This window comes from Pteronotus mesoamericanus, unplaced genomic scaffold, assembly GCF_021234165.1.
Source record: "Pteronotus mesoamericanus isolate MK-2021 breed Mesoamerican mustached bat unplaced genomic scaffold, CSHL_Meso_final scaffold_408, whole genome shotgun sequence".
NCBI classification, from domain to species: domain Eukaryota; kingdom Metazoa; phylum Chordata; class Mammalia; order Chiroptera; family Mormoopidae; genus Pteronotus; species Pteronotus mesoamericanus.
This window is the reverse complement of record NW_026555315.1, coordinates 527,116-537,421: the sequence shown is the minus strand read 5'-3', so window position 1 is coordinate 537,421 and position 10,306 is coordinate 527,116. Positions and strand designations below refer to the sequence as shown.

General features: G+C 72.0%; 1 protein-coding gene across 1 annotated transcript; it reads left to right on the top strand.

The window, feature by feature from the left end:
• Window positions 1-7,039: 7,039 nt before the first annotated feature.
• On the top strand, window positions 7,040-9,153 carry SLC16A3 (solute carrier family 16 member 3). Its single transcript, XM_054592907.1, has 4 exons — window positions 7,040-7,265; window positions 7,519-7,662; window positions 7,930-8,682; window positions 8,918-9,153. Exons 1-4 carry the CDS (start codon window positions 7,046-7,048, stop codon window positions 9,151-9,153), a joined length of 1,353 nt encoding a protein of 450 aa, XP_054448882.1. The 5' UTR covers window positions 7,040-7,045.
• Window positions 9,154-10,306: the final 1,153 nt, after the last annotated feature.

The window sequence follows — 10,306 nt, the reverse complement described above, 5'->3', positions numbered from 1 at the left end:
GGCCGGGCCCCTCGGGAGAGCAGGGTCCCGAGCCTGGGCCCTGGGGACCCCGGGGCAGGGCCGTAGCGGGGCAGGAACGTCTTCAGCTGACTGCCTGTCCCGCTGCGGCCCTGTCCACGGGGTGGTGGCAGCTGGCGCTGGGCAAACCGCAGGCCTGGCGTCCAGCGGGGCTGCTCAGGACTTGAGGATGGGGGTCTGTGTGGGTCCATCGGGCCCTGGGAGGTTGGCTGGCGCCTGAGACCTGGCCCCAGGGGGAACAGGAGGCCTGTCCCGCCCCCTCCCGTGGGGGCTGCCACCGAGAGCCTTGGAAGCTCCTCCAGGCCCCCGGCCTCATTTCGGGCTGTGGGCACGGGCGGAACGTTCCAGACAGGGCGGGGGGCGGTCCCCGGAGCCTCGGCCAGCCTGGGAGGGTGGTCGGACAGCCCCAGGCCCCACGGGGGATGGCACATTCCAGGGCCTGATGGGGCCTGTGGGTGACTTCCCACAGCTGAAACCAAGGGCAGGTGTGTGCGGGGGGTAGGGAGGGTTACCTCAGCATCTAAACTAAAAAGCAGAGGCCTGAGTTGGCACCTCAGCAGGGGTGGGCGTGTGGTGGGCTCCGGCCCCGAGGCCAACTCTGCCCCCCTCTGCCGCGTGGAACTGGGCCCCCTCCCCGGCCCCTGTCCTGATGCCCGCCCCCCTCCCACCGGCTGGGATCTTTGTGATAGAGCCCAGCACTACCAGCGCCTCTGCCTACAGCCCCCCCCAGCCCCGCCCCGGGGTCTCGGGCGCCGCCCCAAGCTGGCTGGGCGGGAAGCGTTCCCGTGGTCCCAGCTCCAGTGCCCCCCCAAAAGCCACACTCCCTGGCGCCTCCTCCAACCTTAGTTCTTTCCAGTTGCAGAGGAGACAAGCGGGGTCTGAGCCCTTGCCTCCTACCTGCGAGGTCCTCCCGCCCCCTCCCCACACGCCCTGGCTCTGGGCACATTAGGGGAAGGCGAGCGGCTTATCCGGCGTCGCAGGGCTCCCAGCCGCAGGGGAAACGGAAGTTTCAGGCGGGATGCCGGCCTTGCCCGAGATCGTCCAGGCAGCGCAGGGCCCGTCCTCGCCCGGCGCTGGCTGCGAGGAAGCGCAAGGGTGCGTGGGGGCGCAGACACCAGCGGGGCTGCGGAGGGAGCCAGCGGGCCCCTGAGCTGAGACGGGAGCCCCACGGGGTCGCGGACACCGTGCGGCGTTAAGTGCAGGCGGATGCGCGCAGCCCGGCGTCGGGGGTGCAAGGGAACACGGTGCGGGAGGGAGATCCCGGGACCGCCAAACTGGGAAGCCAGCGCGCACCGAAGCCGGTAGATGGAGGGGCGGGAGGCGGCCCCGCGCCCGGCAGCCGGACCGAAGGCTCGGAGGGCGCGGGACTGGCCGGGCGAGGAGCCACGTCTCCCGGCTGGGGCCCGCTCTTGGGACCCTGGGCCCAGTGGGAGCACGGGTGGCGCGCCGTCTGGGAGCGTGGGCCGGCCCCCTGTCCACCCCCGCGCCCCCCGCCCCCGACCGCGGCGGCAGCGGCGGCGCGGGGTCCGGGCGGGGCGACAGGGGCGGTGCCAGCGGCCGTGACGTGCACCGGGGGAGGTGCAGCGCGAGCGACCAGGGCACCTAGTCGCCCCCGTTGCGCGCCAGGCAGCCAGACGGGCAGAGGCGGGCTGGCGAGTGGCCGCAGGTAGGCTCGGTCCGATGCTCCGCGCGGGCCGGGGGCCGGAACCTGGGACTCTCTGGTCCGCCCGGGCGCAGGGTCCGCGCTTTCGCTCCCCTTGCCCTTGCCCCTCCCTGTGCGGGGCGTCCGGGATCCGACGAGCCTACCACCCTCCTGGAGAGACGGCCGCGCCCCCTCCGCGCCGTCCGCCCCGGGCCGCCCCTCCGTCGGGCAGCCCTCGGGGGCTCGGCTCCGGCCAGAAGGTGGCTGCGCGCGGCGACCCAGCCAGGTCCCGGGTATAAATAGATCGGCCTGCAGCGCCGGGCGCGGGCTATATTTGGTGGGATCCCCTCCCCAGGGAGTGGGGAACATGGAGGCAGCCCTCGCTCTCACCTCCTTTCCCTTCTCGCCTCTCCCTAAATTTACTCCTCCACCCAGAAATTGGCCTGGGCTCCCTGGGCTCCCTGCACCCCTCCCAGCCCCAGCCCGCGGGAAGGCCAGGCAGGGCCTCAGTGTAGTGATCTGAGCAGTGGGTTGACGATACCCCTACCTGGACAGCGGTCCAGGCCAGTGCCTAGCAGGCTGGTGAGTGGACGGGAAGTGGTTGCCGGGCCGCTGGCGGTGCCTGGTGTCTGGGTGAGGGGCAGAGGCGCAGGAGAGAGGCCAGAGTGCTTCTCTGTCCCGGAGGCCCTGAGCTGCGTGGCGCCTGGGCCGCTGTGTGATGACCGTGGCCAGGTGGTCTGAGGGTCATCGGACGGCAGCTGGACGCTCGCCCGTGCAGCCCGGGCCCGCGGGGCTCGCCCGAAGCCCAGAGAAGGGGTGCAAGCTCTGTGGGCGGGTGCCAGGGTCCCCCGCCTGCTGCCAAAGCCCGAGGGTCTCCCGGGCTCAGGTGGGCGCTGGGAGGTTGTCTGGGCCCCGGGGGGCGTGAGGTCTTGCTCTGCAGTGGGAGGCCTGCCCCACAGGGGTTCTGGGGACACGGGCGGTAGCGTCCCAGTGGGCGTGGGGCCTTCCTGTCCCAGTCATCTGTGGTGTGGACGGAGCCTGGGGTGGGCCCTGGGAGGCCTGGTCACAAGGCAGGTTCTGTAAGGACCCCACGGGGCCTCTGGCAGGCCCAACGCCAGCAGGCAGCCTGGCCCCTGCTGACTCCAGCTGGACACGCAGCTGGAGGGGCAGTGAGGAGGGGGTTTGGGCTCCCCAGGGCAGCGCATGTGGAGGGGACCCTGGGCCGGCCCTTCTGGGAGGAGGCGCGTGGAGAAGCCGCCACGCAGAACCGGCGACCCACCCATGGCGCCTGGGGCCAGGCCTGGGCACCGTGGGCACCCGCTCGTGGGGGTGGGGAGCGGGCAGACAGGGTCTGGGTCTCCTCAAGCATTGCTTCGGTCCCTGTCTGTGAAACAGGCCGTCAGGGGACTCTGTCGGGGGGCCCGGGTGTGGGACGTCCCTGCGGAGGCCGACGGAGCCGGTCCGCCCTGGGGGAGCTGCCGGGTTCCGCGCTGCCGCGGGGCTCGCCGACCCGGCCCCCACACGTGGCCATGCACGCTGGCTAATACGGCATCGGACAAGCGGGGGCGCCTACTCCAGGCAATACGGCGGCGGCTCCTCCCTCGGCGCGGTCACGTCCCCCACGTCCCGCGGCCCGGCCAGCGGACCCGCGGAGCATCCTGCCCGCCCGAGCCGCCCTCGCCCAGCCCCCAGCTGCGGCGGGAGGCGCATCCGGCCGTCGCTCCAGCGCTGGGGCTGGGGGCGGGCATGTGAGGCCCCTCCGCTCCCGCTCCCCAGCCACCTCCCTCCCTGCACCTGCCCCCTCCTGGGGCAGTTTCAGCCCCACCAGCCTTGCAAGAAGATGGCAGTCACCCCAGAGCTTGCAAGGGCGCCGGGCGCGCTGGGAGGCACAGACCTTTGCCCACGCCCCCTCCAGTCACAGCTTGGCACGCGGCCGGCGGGGCGGGCATCTGGGGCCCTGTGCCCGGCCAGCAGGGGCAGCTCTCTGAGCCCCAGGCAGGCGAGGGTCCAGATACGCACAGCGGACGGGGGGCCCCTCCCTCCTCCAGGCAGCACGGAGGTGCTTGCCACCACGGTCCCCTGGGTGCCAGGGGCTCCAGCTGAGGGAGGAGTCAGGGAGAGCAGACCCGCGTCCGGTCCCGCCCAGGGCTGGGCGCACAGGGGGAAGGCTGCTGGCCTCCCCAGGAGGCCCCCTAGGGAGCACTGGGACAGGCTGCCGGCCCCCAGGCTGGAGCCACTGTGCTGAACCCAGGGGGCGTGGCCTGCCCTGGGGGCGGAGGGGCCGGACACTGGACCCAAGGCACAGGGCCGGGGGCTGCAGTGCAGAGCGGGCTGGGGCGGGGAGCCTGCCGGGGTGCGCCGGGGACCACGGGCATGTGGCTGGGCGCCGTCCGCACCCAAATGCAATTCAAAGCCCGGGGACTGTAGGCAGAGAAGGGGACACTGTGGGGTGATGCCAGAGGTGGCCAGGCCCCGAGGGCCTCACGGTCGAGCAAGCGGGGGTCGGGGGGTCAGGGGCTGGGACTCTCTCACCGGCCAGGCCCACAGGCAGGGACGCCTGAGGGAGCGGCTTGCGGGGGCCGGACTGGGGGCAGGGGGCACGGTGGATCCCCAGGTGTGTGATCTGCGGAACAGGTCCCTCCAAGGGCCCCCCGTGCACGCTCCTCCTCGGCCTCCGCTCGGCCTCTGGCCGCCCAGGGTGTGGTGCCTGGGGGAAGGGCCCGGCACCGCCTGGCCTGCAGGCCAGCACCTGGCCCCCACCTGGATCAGCTTTCGAAGGCCCAGAAGGCGGGTTATTTCTGGGCTGGGGACATGGTTTGCGTGCTTCCCTGGGAGGGTAAATGTCACAAAAGGCCAGCCAGGCTACGTGCACCCACGGCCGTGCCCCAGGGGCGGGGTCGAGCCGGGGCAGCGGCAGGTTTCCCTTGGACAGCAGGCAGCCCGGGCCCCGCAGCCCCCACAGCCCCCGCCCCCGCCCCGCCTCACGCTCCCACCCACCGCCCTCTGCCCCGAGCCGAGCCCCCCTCCCCCGACGTGTCCACCAGCCCCTGCTGGGAGGAGCCGCTGGGGTGGGGGCGCGGCAGGGCCGCTGCGTTGCTGCCCCACAGGCCAGGCTGGGGAAAGCAGTGACTGAAGAGCCGGGGGCGGGGGCGGGGGCCGGCGGGAGGGGCCATGGCACAGGGCGCCCCAGGAGAGCCGTGCAGGGGCAGCCACTAGGCCCACACGGGTCCCGCGACATGCTGTCCCCTTCTGGTCTCTGGCCTCCTCACCGTGCCAGCCGCTGGGTCAGGGGATACCGCATGTCCCAGGGGCAGTTGGCGTGTCCGCTGCAGACCCCGGGAGCCTCCAGCCTCCAAGACTGGCGAGAGAGGGGTGGGGTGGCCAGTGCGGAAGGGCCCCGGCTTGCTGTGCAACGCTGGGTGTGCAGAGCTGGGCCGTGCCTGAGGGCTGGTTCTGGGCACAGGCCCCTCCTTCGCACCATGAGTCCTGGGTCAGGGGCACCCACGCTTTCTGCCTTAAATAAGGTCATGACACCGCAATGCATCCCTGAGACGTATATATTTCTAGTAGTTTTTCCTTAAAACTATTCTGAGACACCTCTGGAGGCGTGCCGCTCGGTGCCCGTGGGGGTGTGCAGCTGCGGGGTGTCCCGCCCCACCCCAGGCCCTGGCCTGGCCGACCGGTCTGAGGCCGGGTGGAGGACAGGCCCGGTCCCCTGCCATGCTGTCCCAGGCCCCTGTGTGCCTCGGGCGCACAGGTGGGCCCCCCAAGGGTCTCTGCAGGCTGCAGGTCTGGGGGCGAGCGTGCAGGATGAGGAGGGGCGCCCCGTGCACCCCTCTGCCGCCCCCGGACAGTCGCACAGCCCCTGCCTCCGAAACCACCCGTCTGGCCCACCGTCAGTGGGGAGCCTCCCTGGCACCCAGGGCACTGGGGTCTGGGTGCCGGCGAGCGGGGAGCTCCCTCGGGTTTCCTAGAACCGGCACCCTCGGCACTGGCCCCGACCCCTGGCCCAGCCCGGGCGGGGCGGGGGCAGCTCTGCCCCAGTGGCTACCCGGTCATCGCCTGAGGGCTGGCCGGCCCCTGGGAGTCCGGTCATCCCAGGGGTGGTGTCCATGGACCCTCTCTGCTGCTGCTTGGTGTCACCCAGGAACCCCTTGAAAAGCATCCCCCCCACACCCACCAAATCAGACCCTCCCCTGCCAGAAGGCACAGCACCTGTGGCCAGGACGCTGGGGAGGGGACTGCACCAGGTCAAGGCGGGGTCCGGGCAAAGGGGCCGGAGTGGAGCCCGGAGACTGGAGCCAGCCCGGCGCGGGGCAGGGGGGCTGATGGGAAGGGATGTCAGGAGGCTCGCGGCCTCGAGAGAAGGCGGAGCCCTGATACCAGGGGGTCTGCTCTCCCCACGGAGAGCTGGTTCCAGCGCTCGGCCGGCAGGATGGAGGCCCTGAACACGCCCAGGCCTCGCGCTGCCCTCCTTCCCCGCGCCTGCAGCCAGGGGGCCGGCTCGCCTTGGAACAGCTGCCGTCCACTGAGGTGGGGGGGACAAGACCACCAGGCTGGCCTGGGACTAGAATTTTGGTGCCAGGATCGGCTGGAGGGAGGGACAGGGGGTGGAGACTGCAGGGGAGGGCCGACGTCCCGCTGGAGGCCTGGTCCCGGGTTCCAGGGGCCTGCACCTCAGACGCACCACGTCCCCGGGGACGGAGAGGGAAGCCAGCCCTGGGCCGCGGCAGGGTCCGGGGCAGATGACAGGGTCCGCCTGGCGGTTTTCCCTGCAGCTGGATGGAAGCCCCTCGCTGCCTGCCGCGCCCACACCGCGGCGTCAAGTCCAGCGGCAGACGGGCATCTGAGCTCAGCGCCTGCTGCCCGCCTGGCCCGCGGCCTCTCCCCGGAGCAGCTGCGGCCTGCGCACGGCAGTGGGTGGAACCCCCCTGGCTGGGCAGAGGGCTCAGGGCCTGTCCTCGGTCCCCACCGGCCCGCTCAGCGGCACCGCTGTCTGCCCCCAGCCCCAGTCCCCTGGCGGTGGGGGAGCAAGGCTGGCCGCCGCCCCCAGACAGGGCCCTGGGTCCCTCCGGTCTGGGGAGCAGCTGCATCCCCCCAGGGCTGGCGGCCACAGCCGCAGCCGCCGTGGGAGGCGTGGGGACTGCCTCCCAGAGGTGGCCTGAGACCCGGCTGAGCCCAGCAAAGCCGCTGCCCTTGGGCGCCGGCTGCCAGGGGGCCGCCCCGAGCCGCGCCCCTCCTGGGGGCTGAGGCCTGAAGGAAGGGGTGCCGGCCCAGGGCCAGCCCTCTCGGTGTGTGTCCCCACTGCGGGGCTGTGGCCAAACAACCACCTGACGTCCTTCCTCAGGGACACGGACCCAGGACCCTGGACCCCGCCCTCCTGCCATGGGAGGGGCTGTGGTGGATGAGGGCCCAGCCGTCAAGGCCCCCGACGGGGGCTGGGGCTGGGCCGTCCTCCTGGGCTGCTTCGCCGTCACGGGCTTCTCCTACGCCTTCCCCAAGGCAGTCAGCGTCTTCTTCAAGGAGCTCATGCGCGAGTTCGGCATCGGCTACAGCGACTCGGCTTGGATCTCGTCCATCCTGCTCGCCATGCTGTATGGGACAGGTGAGGGCCCCGCGCCGGCCGGGCACCGTCCGAGCAGCCATGCCTGCCCGGCTGTGAGTCCCGGAGCATGGGGCGGGCCCCGCCCCCCGCCCTGCGGACGGCTGGCCCTCGGGGCCTGCGGACACCAGCGAGGAGGCCGCCAACACGGTGTTGGGCTGCGATGGCGCTCTGGGCCGCGTGTGCTCCTGGAGCGTCTGCCGCGCTGCGGGTGCTGGGCAAGGGGGACCCGACACTCAGCCACTGTCCCCCCCAGGCCCGCTCTGCAGCGTGTGTGTCAATCGCTTTGGCTGCCGGCCAGTCATGCTGGTGGGCGGCTTGCTGGCGTCGCTGGGCATGGTGGCTGCCTCCTTCTGCAGGAGCATCATCCAGCTGTACCTCACGACTGGGGTCCTCACAGGTGAGTGGGCCCAGCCCGGGGGTGGGGCAGGGCACCGTGTGGGCCCGTCGGCTCTCCAGTGGCCGGACGGCAATGGCTCGGGCCCACGGAGAAGCCCCCCTCTTGTCCCCACCCCTGGGTGCCAGCCTGTCCCTTGTCCCCCGACGGCCCCTCCTGACATGTCCTTCGGTGACAGGGGCTCTGTGAACCGCGTGGGCCGGGGACAAAGGGGGCGGAGCAGGGCCGGGGGGCGGGGCGGGCGGCGGCTCACCTGCCCGCCCCCGGCAGGCTTGGGTTTGGCGCTCAACTTCCAGCCCTCGCTCGTCATGCTGAACCGTTACTTTGACAAGCGGCGCCCTGTGGCCAACGGGCTGGCCGCCGCAGGCAGCCCCGTGTTCCTCTGTGCGCTGTCCCCGCTGGGACAGCTGCTGCAAGACCGCTACGGCTGGCGGGGCGGCTTCCTCATCCTGGGCGGCTTGCTGCTCAACTGCTGCGTGTGCGCAGCGCTCATGAGGCCCCTGGAGGCCGCCGGGGCGGGGCCGGCGCCCGCGGGGCCGTCCCGGCGGCTGCTGGACCTGAGCGTCTTCAGGGACTGCGGCTTCGCCGTCTACGCGGCGGCCGCCACCACCATGGCGCTGGGGCTCTTCGTGCCACCTGTGTTCGTGGTGAACTGCGCCAAGGACCTGGGCGTGCCAGACGCACAGGCCGCCTTCCTGCTGACGGTGCTGGGCCTCGTCGACATCTTCGCGCGGCCCGCCGCCGGCTTCCTCACGGGGCTCCCCAGGGTGCGGCCCTACTCTGTCTACCTCTTCAGCTTCGCCATGTTCTTCAACGGCCTCACCGACCTCACAGGCTCCACAGCCAGCACCTACGGCGGCCTGGTGGTCTTCTGCATCTTCTTCGGCATCTCCTATGGCATGGTGGGCGCCCTGCAGTTCGAGGTGCTCATGGCCATCGTGGGCACCCACAAGTTTTCCAGTGCCATCGGCCTCGTGCTGCTGCTGGAGGCCGTCGCTGTGCTCATCGGGCCCCCGTCCGGAGGTGAGGGTGCGGCGGGTGGCGGGCAGCAGCCTGCGGCCGGCTCCCTGGCCCCAGCACCGGCCCGTCCCAGGGAGGGGGTGCATCGGCGGGAGGAGCCTCCGCCCCCGCCTGGCACAGCCAGGCCCCCACGTCCCCAGGCACCCAGCCAGCAGGCGTCAGGAAGGAACGGGGTGGTCCGCTGGGGGGCCGGCGGGGGGCTCAGGGAGCTGGGCCGGCTCACGCTGCCCCTCTGCAGGCAGGCTCCTGGACGCCACACACGTCTACCAGTTCGTGTTCGTCCTGGCGGGGGCCGAGGTGCTGGCCGCCGCCCTGGTGCTGCTGCTGGGCAACGTCTGCTGCATCGGGAGGAGGCACGCGGGGGCCCCCGCGGAGGACAGGGACAGGGTGGACGCAAGGGAGGTGGAGCAGTTCCTCAGGGCGGAGCCTGAGAAGGGCGGGGAGATCGCTCACACCCCGGAAACGAGCCTCTGAGCCGGCGCCGCGGGGCCGGGAACAGGACGGAGGCATCACGACTTGCGTTTATTCCACAGAAGGGACTAGCTCGGGCGGGGCCCCGGCTCCTGGCAGCCGGTCGTCACCCATCAGTGTCTCAGGGGAGGTGGCGGGTGGGAACCGTGTCGTTCCAAAGCCGATCTGCGGTGAAGCCAAGCTCGAGGTTACGAGCCGCCTGCTCCAGGTGCCCAGCCTGCTGACCTCAGGGCAGCCTGGTGCCTGCAGCGGGGCTCGCGGACCTAGACACCCAGGCTTCGGACACTGTCTTCAGGGGGTGGAGCCGGGGCCCGGCCCTCCCCCGCCCCCCCGCTGCGCCTGCCCGCGCCCCTCATGCCCACCCGTCTAGTGTCTGGGGGTAAAACTCCCTCCCTTTGCCACGGGAGGGTCTGGAATAAACCTGCGTGTCGGGGAACTGCGTTCGGCTCAAGGCAGGGGCGGGGCCACCGCTCACCCTGAGCCTCACTTTCTCCACGGACAGCGGACCTGGCCCCGTCCACGCGCGAGCCAGGTGCCGCCGGGGGAGGGCCCTTCCCGCCAGCACCCAGGGGCCCGGGGAGGGGTGTGTTTAAAGAGAACGAGCTTCCTGACTTCCGTTTATTCACCCCACGCCCCTTGATGGGGTCTGCACGGCCGGCACCGGCTCCCTGTGCTCCCCACCCAGCCCTGCTGGCCTTGCCCAGCCCCTCACACCCACCTGCCCTCGTGGCCGGCAGCACCTGCGTGGCTGGGGACCCGATCAGAGGCCACTGGGGCCGCCTCAGTAGGTGGTGCGTCGAGGGCGCTGTGGGCGGCAGCGGGTGCCCTGGCGGGCCGCTTGCAGCCGAAGCGATGCCACGTCCCTGCTCCTCTGCAACGAAAAGCGAGCGAGGGCTCACATCCGGGGGCCAAGCAACTGCCTGCCGTCCGCGGCCCTGCCTGGCACCCTTTCTGGCTTTTCTCCCCTCTGTGGGCAGGGATGGTGAAGGCGCAGCCCTGCACCTGCGGACCCGCCCTGTGCAAGGCGGGCCGGTGGGGCCTCCAGCAAAGCCAAGACGCCGGCACCCCCTTGTTGGGTCCCAAAGGGCCAGCCCCAACAGCAGCCCAGAGGCTGGCGGTCTCGGCACCCATCTACCTGAACGGGAGGCGGGGAGGG